This window comes from Haematobia irritans, chromosome 4, assembly GCF_050003625.1.
Source record: "Haematobia irritans isolate KBUSLIRL chromosome 4, ASM5000362v1, whole genome shotgun sequence".
Lineage (NCBI taxonomy): Eukaryota > Metazoa > Arthropoda > Insecta > Diptera > Muscidae > Haematobia > Haematobia irritans.
Window position 1 is genome coordinate 74,125,301 of NC_134400.1, and position 18,322 is coordinate 74,143,622.

An 18,322-nucleotide genomic window follows, 5' to 3' on the forward strand; every position below is an offset into this window, starting at 1 on the left:
TGTAAAAGCTTTGGTTGATCCCGGTTCTCAGGCCTCTTTTGTAACCAGAGAGATCTGTCAGCTGTTAAACTTGAATAAGAAGAGAATAGAAGAGACGACAATCGATGGGATTGGATCTGTTGCCAAAACATCAATAAAACATATGGCGGAGCTGAACTTGATGTCAAATTATACTCAGAATTACAATTTAATAGTGAGTGCGCTAATTTTAACAAAAATTACGTCTTATAGTCCTGTCGATGTAAAGAAAACAGATTTACCTAACTTGGATGCATATCAGCTATCTGATCCCACTTTTTATTTGCCATCAAAAATAGATATTTTACTTGGTAGCGATGTTTACGGTGAGATCATGAAATCGAATAGTATAAAATTCCCAAATAGCATATATTTGCAGGAAAGTTATTTTGGATGGTTGATTTCTGGACCAATCGGAAAGCCATATACAACATCCACACTAGCTATAAATTGTTGTAATCTCGAAAATCAATTACGCTTATTCTGGGAACAGGAGGAGTTGAGTGAAACTAAACAATTGTCCATAGAAGAAGAAGACTGCGAGTCTTACTTTTCAAAAACATGTATCCGGACCCCTGATGGCAGATATGAGGTGCATTTACCTTTTAAAAGTTTGTTGAAAGGTAACAATGAACCAGTGTTTCAGAACACCGACTATCTCGCACTACAAAGGCTAAAGAAACTTGAAACGTCTTTCAAATTTCGGCCACAGTTTGCAAAGGCATACAAGGACTTTATGGCAGAATATGAAGCTTTAAACCATATGGAAAAAGTTGGAACATACCCTAGAGATTTACCTGCCAACATTTATATTTTGCCTCACCATGGTGTTTTACGAGAAAGTAGCACCACTACAAAACTTAGAGTGGTGTTCGATGGGAGTAGTAGAGTTGCACCCCAAGCATCTTTAAATGAAGAACTTGCAAGTGGGCCTCCTTTACAAAATGATTTGCCTACTATTATTACCCGCTGGAGGCGTTTTCAGATTTCTTTTACAGCCGACTTGGAAAAGATGTTTAGACAAATAAAAGTATGCAAAGATCATCAAAAATATCAATGCATTCTATGGCGTGATCCCTGTAATAACAACATTAATATCTACAAACTGAAAACAGTAACGTATGGTACAACGTCGGCGCCCTTTTTGGCCATACGTGTGCTAAAGCAGATTGCAAAGGATGGCAAGGATGATTACCCTTTAGCCAGTAGGGTCATTGATTCCGATACCTACGTTGACGATGTAATATCTGGTTGCGATACAGTTGAGGAGGCGGCTAAATTGACACGTCAGCTTGTTTTACTTTTGGGTAAAGCTGGCTTTACTCTAAGAAAATGGAGTTCGAATTCCGATAAGCTCCTAAGTACGATTCCTTCAGAATTTCGAACTACGAGCAGCAGTTTTCCAATCCAGAATACTGAAATGGTCAAAGCACTCGGATTGTCTTGGGATCCTAAAAGTGACCACTTCTATTTTAAGGTGAATTATTCATTTTGTGACAAGATAACTAAAAGTGTCGTACTTTCAGATTCCGCAAGGCTATTTGACCCACTTGGCTGGTTGGCCCCTACAACCATTATTGCAAAAATAATGTTTCAACATTTATGGCGAGAAGGTTTGGATTGGACGGATCCTTTACCAAAAAATTTACATGATGAATGGAGTAAATATCGGGTCGCATTAAAAGATATTGAAAAGCTATCGCTGCCACGATGGTTTCTTTGCCAGTCTACTTCATCAGCAGAGTTACATACATTCTGTGACGCTTCAAAAGTAGCATTCGCTGCCGCGGTATATCTGAGAGTGGTAACAGTAGATGGAAGTATACATGTTTGCCTTGTTCAATCAAAAACGAAAGTAGCCCCACTGAAAGTGCAAACAATCCCAAAGCTAGAACTTTGCGCAGCAGTTCTAGGTGCAAAACTGCTCTCCAAGGTAAAATCTTGCATCGGTCTTAACATTGAAAATGTTAATTTTTGGTCGGATAGTACTACAGTGCTTACCTGGATTAAAACTCAATCTTCTCAGCTACCAGTATACGAAGCAAATCGTGTTTCCCAAATACAGCGCTTGACAAATATTTCCGAGTGGCGATACGTTTCATCTACAGATAACCCTGCTGATTGTGCTACAAGAGGCCTGCTACCAAAAGATTTAAAAGCATGCAACATCTGGTGGCAAGGGCCAAATTGGCTAACAGAGAACGAAGAAACATGGCCTGTAAACAAGTTCAAAAGTAACATGCAACCAGCTGCAATTAAACCTACAGTGTATTCCTTCGCAACTACTAAATTAACAAAACCAAGTTCGTCAGAGTATCCGGATTTGTTGTTGAGATATTCATCCTTTAACAAACTTCAACGAGTAACCGCTTATATTCTAAGATTTTACAACAATATAAAGGCCTCGATATCTAAAAGACTTGGATCGAAACTGCAAACGATTTCAGGCTGTCTTCAGTCGTTCGAATTAACGTGTTCCAGATTGTTATTGGTTAAGATGTGCCAGCGGATTTCCTTTAAGGATGACTTAGCTTGCTTCAAAAGCAAACTTCCTTTACCAGCTAATAGCCGTATAATAAAACTTCAACCTTTTCTGGATGAACACGGTGTTATTCGAGTTGGAGGAAGAATAAAAAATGCAGATCTTTCGTTTGAGAAAAAACACCCTATATTGCTAACAAAAACTGATCCCATTTCTACTCTTATATTTGCAGAAGCTCATTATAAAACGCTACATGGGGGAGTACAGCTAATGCAATCGTATGTCATGACACATTATTGGATCTTGTCGGCCAGAAACTTGGCAAAATCTGTTAAACGTAACTGTTTAACTTGCTTTAAATATGCGTCTAGAGCCGCAACTCAAATTATGGGAGATCTTCCTCAAGTGAGACTGAATCCTGCAAGAACTTTCAAGCACAGCGGCCTTGATTATGCCGGTCCGATCACCATAAAGCAGAATACCCTGAGACGAAGCACTACCAGCAAGGGATACATATGTCTATTTGTGTGTATGTGCACTAAAGCGGTTCATCTTGAGGTTGTTTCCAGTTTGACCACTGAGGATTTCATAGCCGCTTTCAAAAGATTTACCTCACGACGAGGACATTGTACTGATTTATATTCAGATAACGGTACCACTTTTATTGGGGCATCAAAAGAATTGCAAATTTTGCATCATAGATCGAAGGCAACGATTCCTGAAAAGCTAGCGGAAGGGCTGCATAATATTGGCACTACTTGGCATTTTATACCACCTGCTTCGCCCCATTTTGGAGGCCTTTGGGAGGCCGGAGTAAAATCCACAAAACATCACCTACGTCGGATAATGGGCGACCGAATTCTTACTTATGAGGAGCTATCGACACTGTTATGCCAAATTGAAAGCTGCTTAAATTCCAGGCCTCTTTGTCCACTTTCTACCGATCCTTCCGATTTCAGCGTGTTAACACCAGCACATTTTTTAATAGGTGAGCCTACAACTTGTTTGGCGGAGCAGGACTTATTAGATTCCAAAATAGATCGGTTGGCTCGGTGGAAGCAGATTGAAAAGTTGAAGCAACACTTCTGGAATCGGTGGTCAAAAGAATATCTCAACAGATTGCAGGCGAGACCCAAATGGAACAGGGTGGAACGAGAAGCACGAATTGGAGATGTTGTATTGGTACTTCATGAGCGTAGTACTCCGGGACATTGGCCACTAGCTCGCATTGCAATGGTAAATTCATAAAACGTCCAATTTCTAAGATCTGTTTTCTACCGTCAGATGAGATGTCCAGTTCACATTTGGAGGCTTCTAGAGAAGAATAAAAATGATATGCGGCTTAAGAACTATCGTTCTTAGTGGGGGAGAATGTATTGGACTTTTCTGTACTTCTCGTAATTCAAAATTTATATCGTCCATCACTGATGATTGTCTCTTTTGTTCTATGTTTTTTATGTAACATTAATTGAACACTAATGTTATTATTTGTCATATATAACATACCTGCAACATCTTTTAGTAATAAAACTACTCTCGAGAACATCAAAACGCTACCGCGGAACATACTAGCTATTTGTCATTTGTCTCATTAAATGTTAAATATCAAAATAACCTCTTGTTGTTCTATATAATAAGACGAGTTGTTTATGCTATATGTCGTGATTGTTTTAATAAACCTTTTTAATATTAACTAATAAAATTCAAATCGTTTCATTCAGAAAATCTCGTACATAGTGACTTCCTTAAAGTTTTATTTGATTTCTTATTTTCACTTACCTATTTTTATAAACTATTTGGTTATTTTCCATTTTTTTTAATTTCTTGCAATTGACCACGAACTTCGTTGCACAAATAAGTATTGAAAACCACATGGTTTTTTCGTTGCATTTTAGGGTAGTGTTTTGTCAAAGCTTTATCATATTATCTTCAACACCTTTTCAAAGATTTTGTCAACATTTTGGCAAATTGGAAGTAATTCGCAAACAATTTGAAGATGTATTGAAGATGAGCTATTTCAAGTCAAGTTGAATTTATGTTGAAAATTATATTTACCCTCAATCTGAAAAGTTGTTGCATTTGAAAAACGCTCATCCTGTGTTTATTGGGTTATTTTCATTATGGTCATTGTGGTTCTTTGTTGTTCTTTGTTGTAAAACTATTTATATCTTTGCTTATTTTCCTTTTCGTTTCCTTTATAATATTTTCAATTATTGTCCTTGGAAAACTGTTAGTTAATATCTAAATAATGTTTGTCTTTTTTTATAAGGATATTGTTGTATACTAATGGTAGATGGTTATTATGTGGTCAATCTACAAAACCTAATTCAAAATATACTTACCATAGATTTCCTCCCTAAGCCTCTAGATATAAATACAGATCGAATTAGAACCGCCGTTTACTCGTTCTAGAATTGTATGTGGTTAATACAATAGAAAAGCTGGCATGCCGTAAAAAGTATTTGTGTTTGTTGGTGTATGAAGCCTGCAAATTGTATGGAAACTTTTATAATATTTTTTTTACTAAATCGGTACGATACTTACCTTAAGCCAAATTCTAGTCTATACTTGTTAATGCGAAAGATTTTGTTCAATTTATTGCGAACTATTAATAAGTAAATTTAAAGACGCTGTTCCCCGTTTTGCAAATTTTGTAGCGTCATACCATCTAAATTATCAATGTTGCTATTTCCATTTATTTGTTGCAACAACTACCTTACGTGCATCCCATGATTGAACAAAATTCTTTTGATTATGCTAACCACTTGTTGATGTTGTCCCATGCTATAGGTCTCACTATGCTGGTAGTTAGCTCCACAATTTTATGAAACATAAAACTAAATCGGCATTGGTTATTGTAACCAATTGAATAGTTATGGGAATTCCTATTTGATTTTGCGAACTTTTTTACAGTTGTGTTGGATATATAATGGGGGAAATAATCAAAACAATAAATAAGTTACTGTCATTTTCTCCTTATTGTAATGATCGAATTGCAACCAACCGTTTCTCTGGGTGTATATTTATATGAATTTATAAATGTTTCTTCAAGTTAATAAACATCTAAAAATCGTGTTTTACTTGACCACAATGATTATTTTCCAGCTAGTTTGAAGAGCCTCTTATTGGCGTCGTTCTAAATTTATCTAAAAAGGCACCTAATAATTGCACTCATGCGATACTTTTTTGTAGTTACTTAGCGTGGTACAACTTAGTGACGGCACTTTTTTTAGAAGTTTTGGATATCTTATACGACTGTTTTCGACATGGTGGGGATTGGCAGAAGCGCTGTCAAATTCAAAAAATGTTGGCAGGGTTATTAGAGAAAAGTAATCGTGAAAAAATAGCGAATTTAGGAGCTAATGCTTAGTACTAAGTTCGTTTCTGCGAAAAACGAATATCTTCACCTATCTCCGTATATAGAATCTCAAACCCAGGGATGTTACAGTATTTATGCGAAATAATATGCCTGCCTATTTTTTCGTGCGAAAAATCCAGGATTGTATAAATATGTGCTTTAAAAAGCTTAAAACAAAGCATTTATTCCGCGCTAACGTTTTTTATATGGAGTATAACAGTTGTTCGTGCGAAAACGTGATCTTAGTACTAGGCTTAAACTCGAACTTAATACTTACCTTATACCTAGTACTAAGATCACGTTTCGCGCGAAAAACTGTTATACTCCATACAAAAAACGTTAGCGCGGAATAAATGTGAAATCTTTGTTTTGAGCATTTTCAAACACATATTTATACAACCCTGAATTTTTCGCACGAAAAAATAGGCAGGCATATTATTTCGCATAAATAAGTTAACATCCCTGGGTTTGAAACCCTATTTACGGAGATAGATGAAGATATTCGGTTTTCGCAGAAACGAACTTAGTACTAAGCATTAAAATTGGCACATTGTTCGATTTTCGCATTGTAATTTTCGTGGTAACTTTATTAAAATAGTTTCATTTGAAGCAGATAATGTTATTTATTTGGAGCGTGCTTTATTTTTATCGAGATTTGTTTTGATTTACAATTTTGATTATTTTAGAAAATGTAATCGCAATAAAGTGATTTCAAATCGAAACCCGAACCCGTAAAGGTCGGTACTATGTTCATTCTTGCGAAAAATTGTATAGAAATCATTATTTCGCACAAAGAAAGCGGTGTTTATTTAAGTAACAGGGAGCGATATTGAATTAAGTTGGTGGTTGATGCTTACTATGACAAAATTAACATTTAGTTTTCCTTGGGCAATTGGTCTGCTACTCCTTTCATCTTTTGTATATTTTGGGAACAAATATATCCCAATAAACACAGGATGAGCGTTTTTCAAATGCAACAACTTTTCAGTTTGAGGGTAAATATAATTTTCAACATAAATTCAACTTGACTTGAAATAGCTCATCTTCAATACATCTTCAAATTGTTTGCGAATTACTTCCAATTTGCCAAAATGCTGACGAAATCTTTGAAAAGGTGTTGAAGATAATATGAGAAAACTTTGACAAAACACTACCCTAAAATGCAACGAAAAAAACATGTGGTTTTCAATACTTATTTGTGCAACGAAGTTCGTGGACAATTGCAAGAAATAAAAAAATGGAAAATATTAGACATATAACCAAATGGTTTATAAAAATAGGTAAGTGAAAATAAAAAATGAAATAAAACTTTAAGGAAGTCACTAAATGTATATCTCTGTGCAGAAAACTAAAATTATGGATTCTACGTTCTTGAAAACATTAAAAAGCTGACCAATGAAAAAATGGTGGACAATTAACTGGAACTGCTTCAAATAGTTTATAATAATTGGTACGTCAATATGAAAAATTAAATCAACACTTTAAAGAAGTCACTAAATTTAAATAAATTTGCAGAAAACTAAAATCTTTGGATGCTATATTCTTTCAAACAATAAGAAGCTGACCAATGAAAAATGAGTGGCTTATCGACAAGAAAAAGTTTCCAGAAACATTACAAGTGCAACCAATTAAAATTGTTAAAAACAACAAATTGTTGAAATCAACAACTTATGGATGAAAATGTGCAACACATCGTCAGTTTAATTCATATGCTATTATCAGTTTCAAATGGATATTTTGTGATTTCCTTCTGCTGGAAATCAATTCTAACACGCGGTCCAGTACGTTCCTAATTTCAAATTGCCCGCATGTTAATAAAAGGAAGGAACCAAAAGGAAAGAAATCGAATTATCAATGCAAAAGTGTTTACTAATAATGTTTAAGATATTTAAAGTTTTGTTGTTTGTTTTTTTTTTTCTTATTTGTTGATATGTTTAATAAGATTATTATTTATCAATTGGTATTGTAGTGTATTATGTAGTGTAGTGTCTTATTATATATTTTATTTTGATGAAAATGAATAAATTATACAAAATTCATAGAATTTTGGCTTTGAGTTTCAATTTGAAGTGGGGATATCATTCATACAAATTTAGGTTGAAAAGTATTTGCAACGATGTTAATTTTGAATTTGACTCGCATCGAAAATTGTTTGACAAATTATTGAGTAGCGATGCATATCAATTTGAGGATAACACTTGAGATATTATTGCTAATGTGTTGAATTTCACTGTTGAGGGTAATGTCTGTTTTTTGTTGAGAACGCGATTTTCTCAACAATTTCTCAACTTGTATATTACCCTAATCCTTTGAAAAAATGTTTGAAAAATTGTTGAAATTTAGCATTTTTCAAACGTTTGTGTTTATTGGGATGATTCGTGTTTGCGATATAAACCCACACAAATAGTTTTAATAAATAAATTATTTCTATTCATATTGCAAATGGCGCCATTCTATAAACGTCAGTTTTTCAACTCGAAAAAAAAACAAAGTACCACAAATGGAAAAATTTCGCTAGTTTTTCGCATTTTGTGGTTTTGTATGGAGTTTCAACGTGAAAACCGAACAGAGTACCAGCCTTAAAATATAAAAAATTAATTCTAAATTTATGCAAAAATGCTACAATGACCACACTGCTGAAAATAAAGCATTCCCAATAAACACAGGATGAGCGTTTTTCAAATGCAACAACTTTTCAGTATGAGGGTAAATATAATTTTCAACATAAATTCAACTTGACTTGAAATAGCTCATCTTTAATACATCTTCAAATTGAATTACTTCCAATTTGCCAAAATGTTGACGAAATCTTTGAAAAGGTGTTGAAGATAATATGAGAAAACTTTGACAAAACACTACCCTAAAATGCAACGAAAAAACCATGTGGTTTTCAAAATGCAACGAAAAAAACCATGTGATTGTGCAACGAAGTTCGTGGTCAATTGCAAGAAATAAAAAAAATGGAAAATTTTAGACAAATAACCAAATAGTTTATAAAAATAGGTAAGTGAAAATAAAAAATTAAACAAAACTTTAAGGAAGTCACTACATGTATATCTCTTTGCCGAAAACTAAAATTATGGATTTTACACGCAAAGAAAAAAAACGTTTGGAAAACTTGTACCGAAAACGTTTTTCTTTTGTTAGAGTTTTTTGAATTGCTTCGAAAATTTTAAACTTTTATCACCAAAAAAATTCGTTTGTTACAAAATTTTTATTTTTTCAATAAAAAAAGTTATGTTTGAAATAACAACACAGTCCATTTCGTTTATATCAAACACTGTTCTTTTCTGACTTTAGGTCTTTAATAAGACACATTTTACAGTTCAAAATTTAATATAGTACAATGTAATGTTGAACATTTTTTCGGAATCTTCCGAATATATCTGGAATATATGTAAAAAAAAAACAAAAGCAAAAAAAAAACTTTGGCCGAAGCAGGGATCGAACCCACGACCCTTGGCATGAGAGTCGGACGTAGCTACCACTGCTCCACGGTGCCAAACTAAATGTTTGTTTCTGTTAAATAAACTTTGTTTATTCGGTTCGTGGGCGCCGCAAGCTATGCTATATAAATATAACTTATATGTATATTTATCTATTGATGACCATAACAGGTACATAGCTCAGTGGTTAGTGTGTTGGCTTACAATGTGCATGGTCCGCGGTTCGATTCTCCGTCCAGGCGAAAGGTAAAAAAAATTATAAAAATAATATAAAAAAAATTTATAAAATCGTATAATTTCTTCTACATTGTTGGTATTACAGGAAAAGGTGTTAAGAACTAAAAATCCTCGTGGATGTGAGAAAGATGTGAGGGACAATGCAATTAGCAAGAAAACAATGTTTTTTTTTTTGAGCTAGTCTTTATGAAATTGTTTTTACATCCTGGAAACGAATAAACGTTTATCACAAAAAGTATATACTTTTCTTCCAAATACACTTCCTTACAGCGAAAAGCAAATGAGAAACGAACTTTGTTTGTCTAAAATTTCGTTTGGGAGGAAAGAATTATTTTTTTGCGTGTACGTTCTTGAAAAAATTAAAAAGCTGACCGATGAAAAAATGGTGGACAATTAACTGGAACTGCTTCGAATAGTTTATAATAATGGTACCTCAATATGAAAAATTAAATCAACACTTTAGAGAAGTCACTAAATTTAAATCTCTTTGCAGAAAACTAAAATCTTTGGATGCTACATTCTTGCATACATTAAAAAGCTGACCAATGAAAAATGAGTGGCTTATCGACAAGAAAAAATTTCCAGAAACATTACAAGTACAACCAATTAAAATTGTTAAAAACAACAAATTGTTGAAATCAACAACTTCTGGATGAAAATGTGCATCACATCGTCAGTTTAATTCATATGCTATTAACAGTTTAAAATGGATATTTTGTGAATTCCTTCTGCTGGAAATCAATTCTAACACGCGGTCCAGTACGTTCCTAATTTCAAATTGCCCGCATGTTAATAAATTTTAATGCTGTGTTATGACACCAAAAGGAAGGAAATCGAATTATCAATGCAAAAGTGTTTACTAATAGTGTTTAAGATATTTAAAGTTTTGTTGTTTGTTTTTTTTTGTTCTTATTTGTTGATATGCTTAATAAGATTATTATTTATCAATTGGTATTGTAGTGTATTATGTAGTGTAGTGTATTATATATTTTATTTTGATGAAAATGGATAAATTATAAAAAATTCATAGAATTTTGGCTTTGACTTTCAATTTGAAGTGGGTATATCCTTCATACAAATTTAGGTTGAAAAGTATTTGCAACGATGTTAATTTTATATTTGACTCGCATCGAAAATTGTTTGACAAATTATTGAGTAGCGATGCATTTCAATTTGAGGATAACACTTGAGATATTATTGCTAATGTGTTGAATTTCACTGTTGAGGGTAATGTCTGTTTTTTGTTGAGAACGCGTTTTTCTCAACAATTTCTCTACTTGAATATTACCCTAATCCTTTGAAAAAATGTTTGAAAAATTGTTGAAATTTAGCATTTTTCCAACGATTGTAGTGCTTTTAGAATTTCAAAAAAAGACCATTTGGTGGTATTTTAGTGCCGTTTCAAAAAAGCACGAACTTGTGCTTTCTGGCGTTTTCATTTAATAAGCTTAAGAAAGTCATCTATATTTCCAAATACAGGATATTCATCTTTTTTTTAATCTATATTGTTATTTAAGGTATTCGTTTGAAAAGTCTAGCATCCCTGCCAACATTTTTTGAATTTGGGGACTCTTTTGAGAATCCCCACTACGTCGAAAACAATCATATACGACATCAAAAACTCGTCGGAAAAGCGCCGTCACTATTGAGAAGTTGTACCACGCCAAGTTACTACAAAAATGTTTCGCATGAGTGCAATTATTAGGTGCCTTTATAGATCAATTTAGAACGACGCCAATAAGGGACCCTCCAAACAATCAGAAAAAGTGCATTTTAAGATAGTTGTAAAAGAATCATTGTGGTCGAGTAAAACACGTTTGTTTAGATATTTATTAATTTGATTATACATTTACAAATTCTTAAAAATATAACATTTATACCACTATTACATTACATTTAACATAATTTTTGGCATTAATGATGATGTTGAGTTACAAGTAGCGAGTTACATGTTGCTGCGTCTATCAACCAGTGTTTTTATTCCATGGAGGCAGCGTGTCTGTAAAATATCTGAAAAACAATCACTTTATTCCATTTGGAAAATCACCAAATTGTTCACCAATATACCTTTCACAATTTTAAGGGTATAATCTATGTTTTCAGAACTTTATTTTCGTTTTTATTTAATTAAAATATAACAAGCTGGTTGCGCTTGGCGTTTCACAAAAAAATGGCTTTTTTAACAGTAGGGATGGCAAATTACTTGCATGTACTTTTTGATGTACCTTTTCATGATGGTTGAAGTGACATTTACGAGTCTGTGGTAACGATGAGGTTGAAATGGAACTTTGAAATGCTGGCAGGGATCGAGTGCAAAATTTCTGAACTTGAAAAAGATGTACTTAAAAACGTTTATATTAAATTCACAAAAGCACTCATAATTGAAATAAGAAATAGATTCCCTTTAAATATTAAAATGAAATATTTCCAAATTTAATGTCGACAAATTAATTTCCTTCTCGGAAAAAACATTTTTTGAAATATGAAATTCATTTTGCCATTCCGAACACTTGAGATTTGTAAAGAGGTTTTAGTTCTAAATAGCACGATTTCGTGTCTAGTGCGAACGTATTAAGTTCGAGTTTAACCTCTAAAATCACAATTTTTCACGATTAATTTTCTTAATTAATCCACTTTAAGGAATACAAACTTTGTGAAAATTTGCTTTGGGCTTTTACCCATCAAGTTATAATAAAATTTCCAACAAATATGTATAATTTTATGCCTTTTTTACTGATTTAGTTTTCATCTTAGCGATTTTAGCGGCTAAACTCGAACTTAATACACACCTTAAACTCGATGGAGTATTTTTTAGTTGGAACTGGTCCCAATAAACACAAACGTTTGAAAAATACTAAAATTCAATAATTTTTCAAACATTTTTTCAAAGGATTAGGGTAATATTCAAGTTGAGAAATTGTTGAGAAAATCGCGTTCTCAACAATAAACAGACATTACCCTCAACAGTAAAATTCAACACAATAGCAATAATTTCTCAATTGTAATCCTCAAATTGAAATGCATCGCTACTCAATAATTTCTCAAACAGTTTTCAACGTGAGAAAAATAAAAAATTAGCATTGTTGCGAATACTTTCAAACCACAATTTGTATGAAAGTCAATCCTAGTTCTAACTGAAAGTCAATACTAAATTTCTAGGGATTTTGTAAATTTTATTATTTTTTTCGTTAACAAATATAATAATCTTAAAAATAACATTAATAATATATAAAAATAATAATATAATACCAATCAAAATGTAATTATCTTATTAAACGTATTAATAAATAAAACTATGAATACAACTTTAAATATCTTAAACATTTTTACATGTATAATTCCATTTCCTCCATAATGTTGGTGTCAAATAACTACTAATTAATATGCTGGCAATTTTAAATAATTACTATCGAGGAACTTGCTGGCTTGTGTGTTAGAATAGATTCCAGCAAGAGGAAATCACAAAATATCAACCTGATGACGGGATGTAAATTGATGTAATGCACATTTTCATCCAGAAGTTCTTGATATAGGAATTGTTGCACTTTGTAAGTTTTCTGAAAACTTTTCTTTGTTGTTTCCTTCATTGGTTTTTCATCGGCCAACATCTTCCAAGAATATACCATCCAATGATTTTAGTTTTCTACAAAACAATCGAGTTTTGTGATTTCCATTATGTTTTCATTTCACTTTTTATTTTGACTTACCAATTTGTATTTCTTCCAAGAACGTCGTGATTTCCTCAAGAACGTTGGTGTTACAAAATTGTTGTTATTAAAATACTGGCAATTTTCAGGAACTTGATGACCCGATGATTGGAATAAATTTCCAGCAATTTCAATTCACAAAATAACAAATTAAACCGATGATGCGAAGTAAATTAAACTATCGATGTGATGCGAATTATCATCCAGTAGTTGTTGATATGGAAAAGCATAAATACCAAGTTTTTTTGGTTGCACTTTGATTTATGGAAACTTTCTCTTCTCGATAAGCCACTACCATTGTTCATCGGCCAGCCTCTTAATGTGTCCAAGAATCAGCATCCAAATATTTTAGTCTTCTGCAAAGAGATTTGAGTTTAGTGACTTCCTTAAAGTTTTCATTTCGTGTTTTAGTTTTACTTACCAATTATTATAAGCAATTTCAATTGATTATTAAAAAATTTCCACATTTTTGTATTTCTTCCACGAACTTTGTTGACCAAAGTAGTATTGAAAACCATGTGGTTTTTTCGTTGCATTTCAGGGTAGTGTTTTGTCAAAGTTTTCTCCAATTATCTTCAACACATTTTCAAAGTTTTCGTCAACATTTTGCCAAATTGGTTGTAATTCGCAAACAACTTGAAGATGTATTGAAGATGAGCTTTTTCAAGTCAAGTTGAATTTATGTTGAAAATTATATTTACCCTCAAACTGAAGAGGTGTTGCATTTGAAAAACGCTCATCCTGTGTTTATTGGGGTATGTTAGACTTTTTTGGTGCTTTTTGTCTTTCGTAGTTGGCATCATTGCTCAGAAATTCTCTTCAATCATCTCTGCTGAATCTGTAATGCAATGTATGTAATGTAATGTTTTGAGTTTAGTTCAGTCTCGTGTGTGCTGTTGGATTGTCGGTTTTGTCTTCGGAGATATAATAGTGGTTGGTGCAAATAATGCCTCAAAATTCATAATAATATACAAAAGAAAGAAGTTTAAAAATATAAATCTAAATGGTGCAATTATATTGAGAAACACAAAAGGATGAAAAATGTTAATAATGCAATATTGAAAATAAGTAATGAAAAATCAGCTACGTAAATGAAAAGCAGTGTTTTGTTTTTGTATGTGTGTGTGAGTTGAAGCGCAAAAAATTCTAGATATTGGTAGATAGTTATATACCAAAAGCAAATAAAAGATTATAAGCGTCAAAATTAGGATCCAATAATAAATATCCGGTATAATATATTAACGAAATAAATGGAAGAAAAATGTTTGCAAAGAAGAAAATGTACAAAACCAGTTTTGTATTAATTAATATATAATGTATGTATGCATTGGAGTCAGTGCTGCCGCTACTACTTCAATCGAAGTATTTTGCTTCATTTTCACAAAATTTACTTCGTCACTCCTTCTTTCAAAAATCTGCTTCACTTTTTGTTCTGCTTCATATTTTAAAATTTTTCCCCATATTACATAATTGTTTTTCCTATTCCTTTAATTGCGATGAACATAGCGGTTTTAATCATTGAATTATTAACCGATGTGGACCAATTTTTGCATAGTTGTTAGAGACCATATACTTACACCATGTACCAAATTTCAGCTGGATCGGATGAAATTTGCTTCTCGTTTATATGGGGGCTATACGTAAAAGTGGACCGATATGGCCCATTTGCAATACCATCCGACCTACATCAATAACAAGTACTTGTGCCAAGTTTCAGGATGATAGCTTCTTTCGTTCGGAAGTTAGCGTGATTTCAACAGACGGACGGACATGCTCAGATCGACACAGAATTTTACCACGACCCAAAATATATATACTTTATGGGGCCTTAGAGCAATATTTCGATGTGTTACAAACGGAATGACAAAGTTAATATACCCCCATCCTATGGTGGAGGGTATAATAAAATGAATTCTATTGTTTTGTTTTCAAAAATGTATGCTACTTCAATTTTATTCAATCTACTCCACTTTTTTCCAAAATCTACTTCACTCAATTTTTCACTAGCGGCAGCACTGATTGGAGTACTTCATTCTTGTGAATGTGTGAATAATACTCGCTCCGTGTGTGTGAGCACCATACACATTACAGTGTAATTTCATTTCCATTCATTTAAAACCTCGTTTTAACTAGAAATGTTCAAAACAAATAAAAACTGTGAATATGAATTTATCTTAACATAAGAATAAGTGAACTTATTTTCCGCCCTAGATCGACTTTAAAACACTGTATGAATTCGATCCAATACATATTGAAGTATGTGTGTGAAAATTAAACCATATATAATTCGTGTCACAAAAACCTATCTTAACCCTGCTACTATGTTAGAAAAAACTTACAGATTTTATGTTGGGGTCATATCATGACCCACACTTAATTTTGTAAAATAAAATGAAATGTGTATCTAATTAAAAGGTTTTTTATAGTTTGGGATCATCGGAATAGGTTGTTGTTACTGGAATTTTCTGTCGTTGAGACGAATATACCGTTTATTTTGCCAGTTATGCTTTTATTGGAAGTTTTTCTTTAATGAAAAAATTTACACTTTTTTAATTTACTCGCGCCTTTTGGTTGTAAAATAGTTGCATGTAGGTGGTAATGGGAGCTACCGTGGCGCAATGGTTAGCATGCCCGTTTTACAAAGGGTCATGGGTTCAACCCCAGTTTCGACCAAACACCAAAGTATTTTTTCAGCGGGTGGAATAATATATCTTCTGCTGGTGACATTTCTGAGTTTCAAAGCTTCTGTATGTGGTTTCACCGAAATGTGGAACCACGTGCAGATTTGGATTCATCGTCCCAAATAACTATAAAAACAATATTCAGTTCTTCATCAACAGAACCATAAAAAAAACTAACTTATTACATACAAACATTCACCCATTAGAAAATGTAATTATACGGAAATCGCGATTTATATCAATTCAGTAAATCGTGAACAATATTAAAAGTCGTGCACCGATTGTAATGAAATAAAGCTCATTTTATTCCAAATATATTAAACTAACTATTTCTGAACCAAAACTGTGATTTTCGACCCATTTTTATTTTGTAGGAATTTTTAAAGAACAAATTTTTTTTTGTTAAAAATTTCAATTTTTTTTTTCAAAACTTAAACGATATCTGTAAAACTACTTAGAAAATTGAAAAGCAATGTAAAGACGGCTTAAAGATAATATTCTTTGGGATTTTCGGTTTGTTTTTATTTAAAATGGTGAACCGTTTTCAAATTTTTCCAATATATGTAGTGAAGTGCCTTAATTATGAAAATAACGGTATATCTCGAAAAGTCAAACTGATGGATAAAAACCAAGTGTATATTTGGATTCAGCGAACTCAAATTACTAAACTTTGCTATAAATTTCAAATCAACACAAAAAAGTTCGTGTTTGTTCCCCTGTGTAATATATGGGGTCATAAAATGACCCCAACCTGTTATGTGTATACACCAAGAATAAAAAGCCCTACGAACATAAAATTTTAACAAACCCTATTGAATTAAGTACATTTCACCAATTCATGCACTGAGTAGTAAGATCTTTTAATTATATTCCACCACAAAGAAATGGGGTAATAATAAATTCGATTTGGGTCATCAAATGACCCCAACATAATAGCAGGGTTAATAGAATAATTACACGTGAATATGAAAAACAGTACCAACATACTAATTGGATATCACCTAGCTCATCTGATTATATAAATTCATGAGTTTTCTTTGGGATTGTTGAATTTTTCTTGGCCCTTTCTACGCCCATACACGATACACGTCTACGTATGGATCAAGCCCCCGAAATCTGCTAGACAATCTAACCTAATCTAACGTCAGACTCACTTAGACTTTTCAGTCCATTGTGATACCACAGTGGTGAATTTCTTTCTTATCACTGAGTGCTGCCCGATTCTATGTTTAGCTCAATGACAAGGGACCTACTTTTTATAGCCGAGTCCGAACGGATTTGAAATCCCTTTTTATAAGCAAATGACAGTTGAAATCTTTTTAAAGTGGATTTTTAAAGTGTAATGTGTATGAGGTTTTAGAGAAGCTTTGAAACACTCAGAATTGTCACCAGCATTACTGAGAGAGCATAATCTATCGCTGAAAAAATTTTGGTCTAAACTGGAGTTGAACCCACGATCCTATGTATGCACGGCGGGCATGCTAACCATTGCACCACGGTGGCTAACATCATATCATATCAGTAGAAGGGAAATTTCAAGGCATATTTAGAATTGAATACGTTATCTTAATGTGTAAAGGGGCTAAAGGTAGAATTACATACCATGCGTTCAATGCGTCCGATGATTAAAGAGTTGAAATTTCTCTTTGAAATCAAAAGCTCGAATAGTCTGCCGCCAACAGAAAAAATCAACCCATCAACGCACGGATTGACGCATGGTGTGTAATTCAACCTTAAGTCAATATTTTACAAAAAAATGGATTAAGATGCAGATCGACAGATAAATCATATATATATATATATATATATATATATATATATATATATATATATATATATATATATATATATATATATATATATATATATATATATATATATATATATATATATATATATATATATATATATATATATATATATATATATATATATATATATATATATATATATATATATATATATATATATATATATATATATATATATATATATATATATATATATATATATATATATATATATATATATATATATATATATATATATATATATATATATATATATATATATATATATATATATATATATATATATATATATATATATATATATATATATATATATATATATATATATATATATATATATATATATATATATATATATATATATATATATATATATATATATATATATATATATATATATATATATATATATATATATATATATATATATATATATATATATATATATATATATATATATATATATATATATATATATATATATATATATATATGTATGTCTGACGCATGTTTTGGGGACACAAAAATTTTAACATTTTTAACGGTTTATTCTGTTAAATATTTTTTTTGACACTTATTGGA

At 31.9% G+C, this 18,322-nt stretch overlaps 2 protein-coding genes and 3 long non-coding RNA genes across 6 annotated transcripts in view; 3 read left to right on the forward strand and 2 right to left on the reverse strand.

The window, feature by feature from the left end:
* Positions 1–142: 142 nt before the first annotated feature.
* Positions 143–3,748, forward strand: LOC142235578 (uncharacterized). The gene has a single exon (XM_075306839.1). The coding sequence runs from the start codon at positions 143–145 to the stop codon at positions 3,746–3,748; it is 3,606 nt and encodes a 1,201-aa protein (XP_075162954.1).
* Positions 3,749–7,216: 3,468 nt separating this feature from the next.
* Positions 7,217–7,902, forward strand: LOC142236660 (uncharacterized). The gene is made up of 2 exons (XR_012722143.1): positions 7,217–7,308; positions 7,374–7,902. It is a non-coding gene; the product is annotated as an uncharacterized LOC142236660 (long non-coding RNA).
* Positions 7,903–11,337: 3,435 nt separating this feature from the next.
* On the reverse strand, positions 11,338–11,836 carry LOC142236847 (uncharacterized). Its single transcript, XR_012722228.1, has 2 exons — positions 11,609–11,836; positions 11,338–11,551 (listed from the first exon to the last, which is right to left on the reverse strand). It is a non-coding gene; the product is annotated as an uncharacterized LOC142236847 (long non-coding RNA).
* Positions 11,837–12,693: 857 nt separating this feature from the next.
* LOC142234122 (uncharacterized) lies at positions 12,694–14,019 on the reverse strand. 2 transcript variants are annotated; one of them, XR_012721569.1, is made up of 4 exons: positions 13,950–14,019; positions 13,670–13,883; positions 13,249–13,604; positions 12,694–13,184 (listed from the first exon to the last, which is right to left on the reverse strand). It is a non-coding gene; the product is annotated as an uncharacterized LOC142234122 (long non-coding RNA). The 2 variants fall into 2 exon arrangements; XR_012721568.1 differs by having other exon boundaries at positions 13,670–13,977.
* Positions 14,020–14,144: 125 nt separating this feature from the next.
* Positions 14,145–18,322, forward strand: part of kug (FAT atypical cadherin kugelei) — a 603,151-nt gene continuing 598,973 nt past the window's right edge. Inside the window, exon 1 of the mRNA XM_075308589.1 lies at positions 14,145–14,362. Within this exon, the coding sequence (XP_075164704.1) occupies positions 14,340–14,362 (23 nt within the window). The 5' untranslated portion in view covers positions 14,145–14,339. The remainder of the gene's footprint in view (positions 14,363–18,322) is intronic.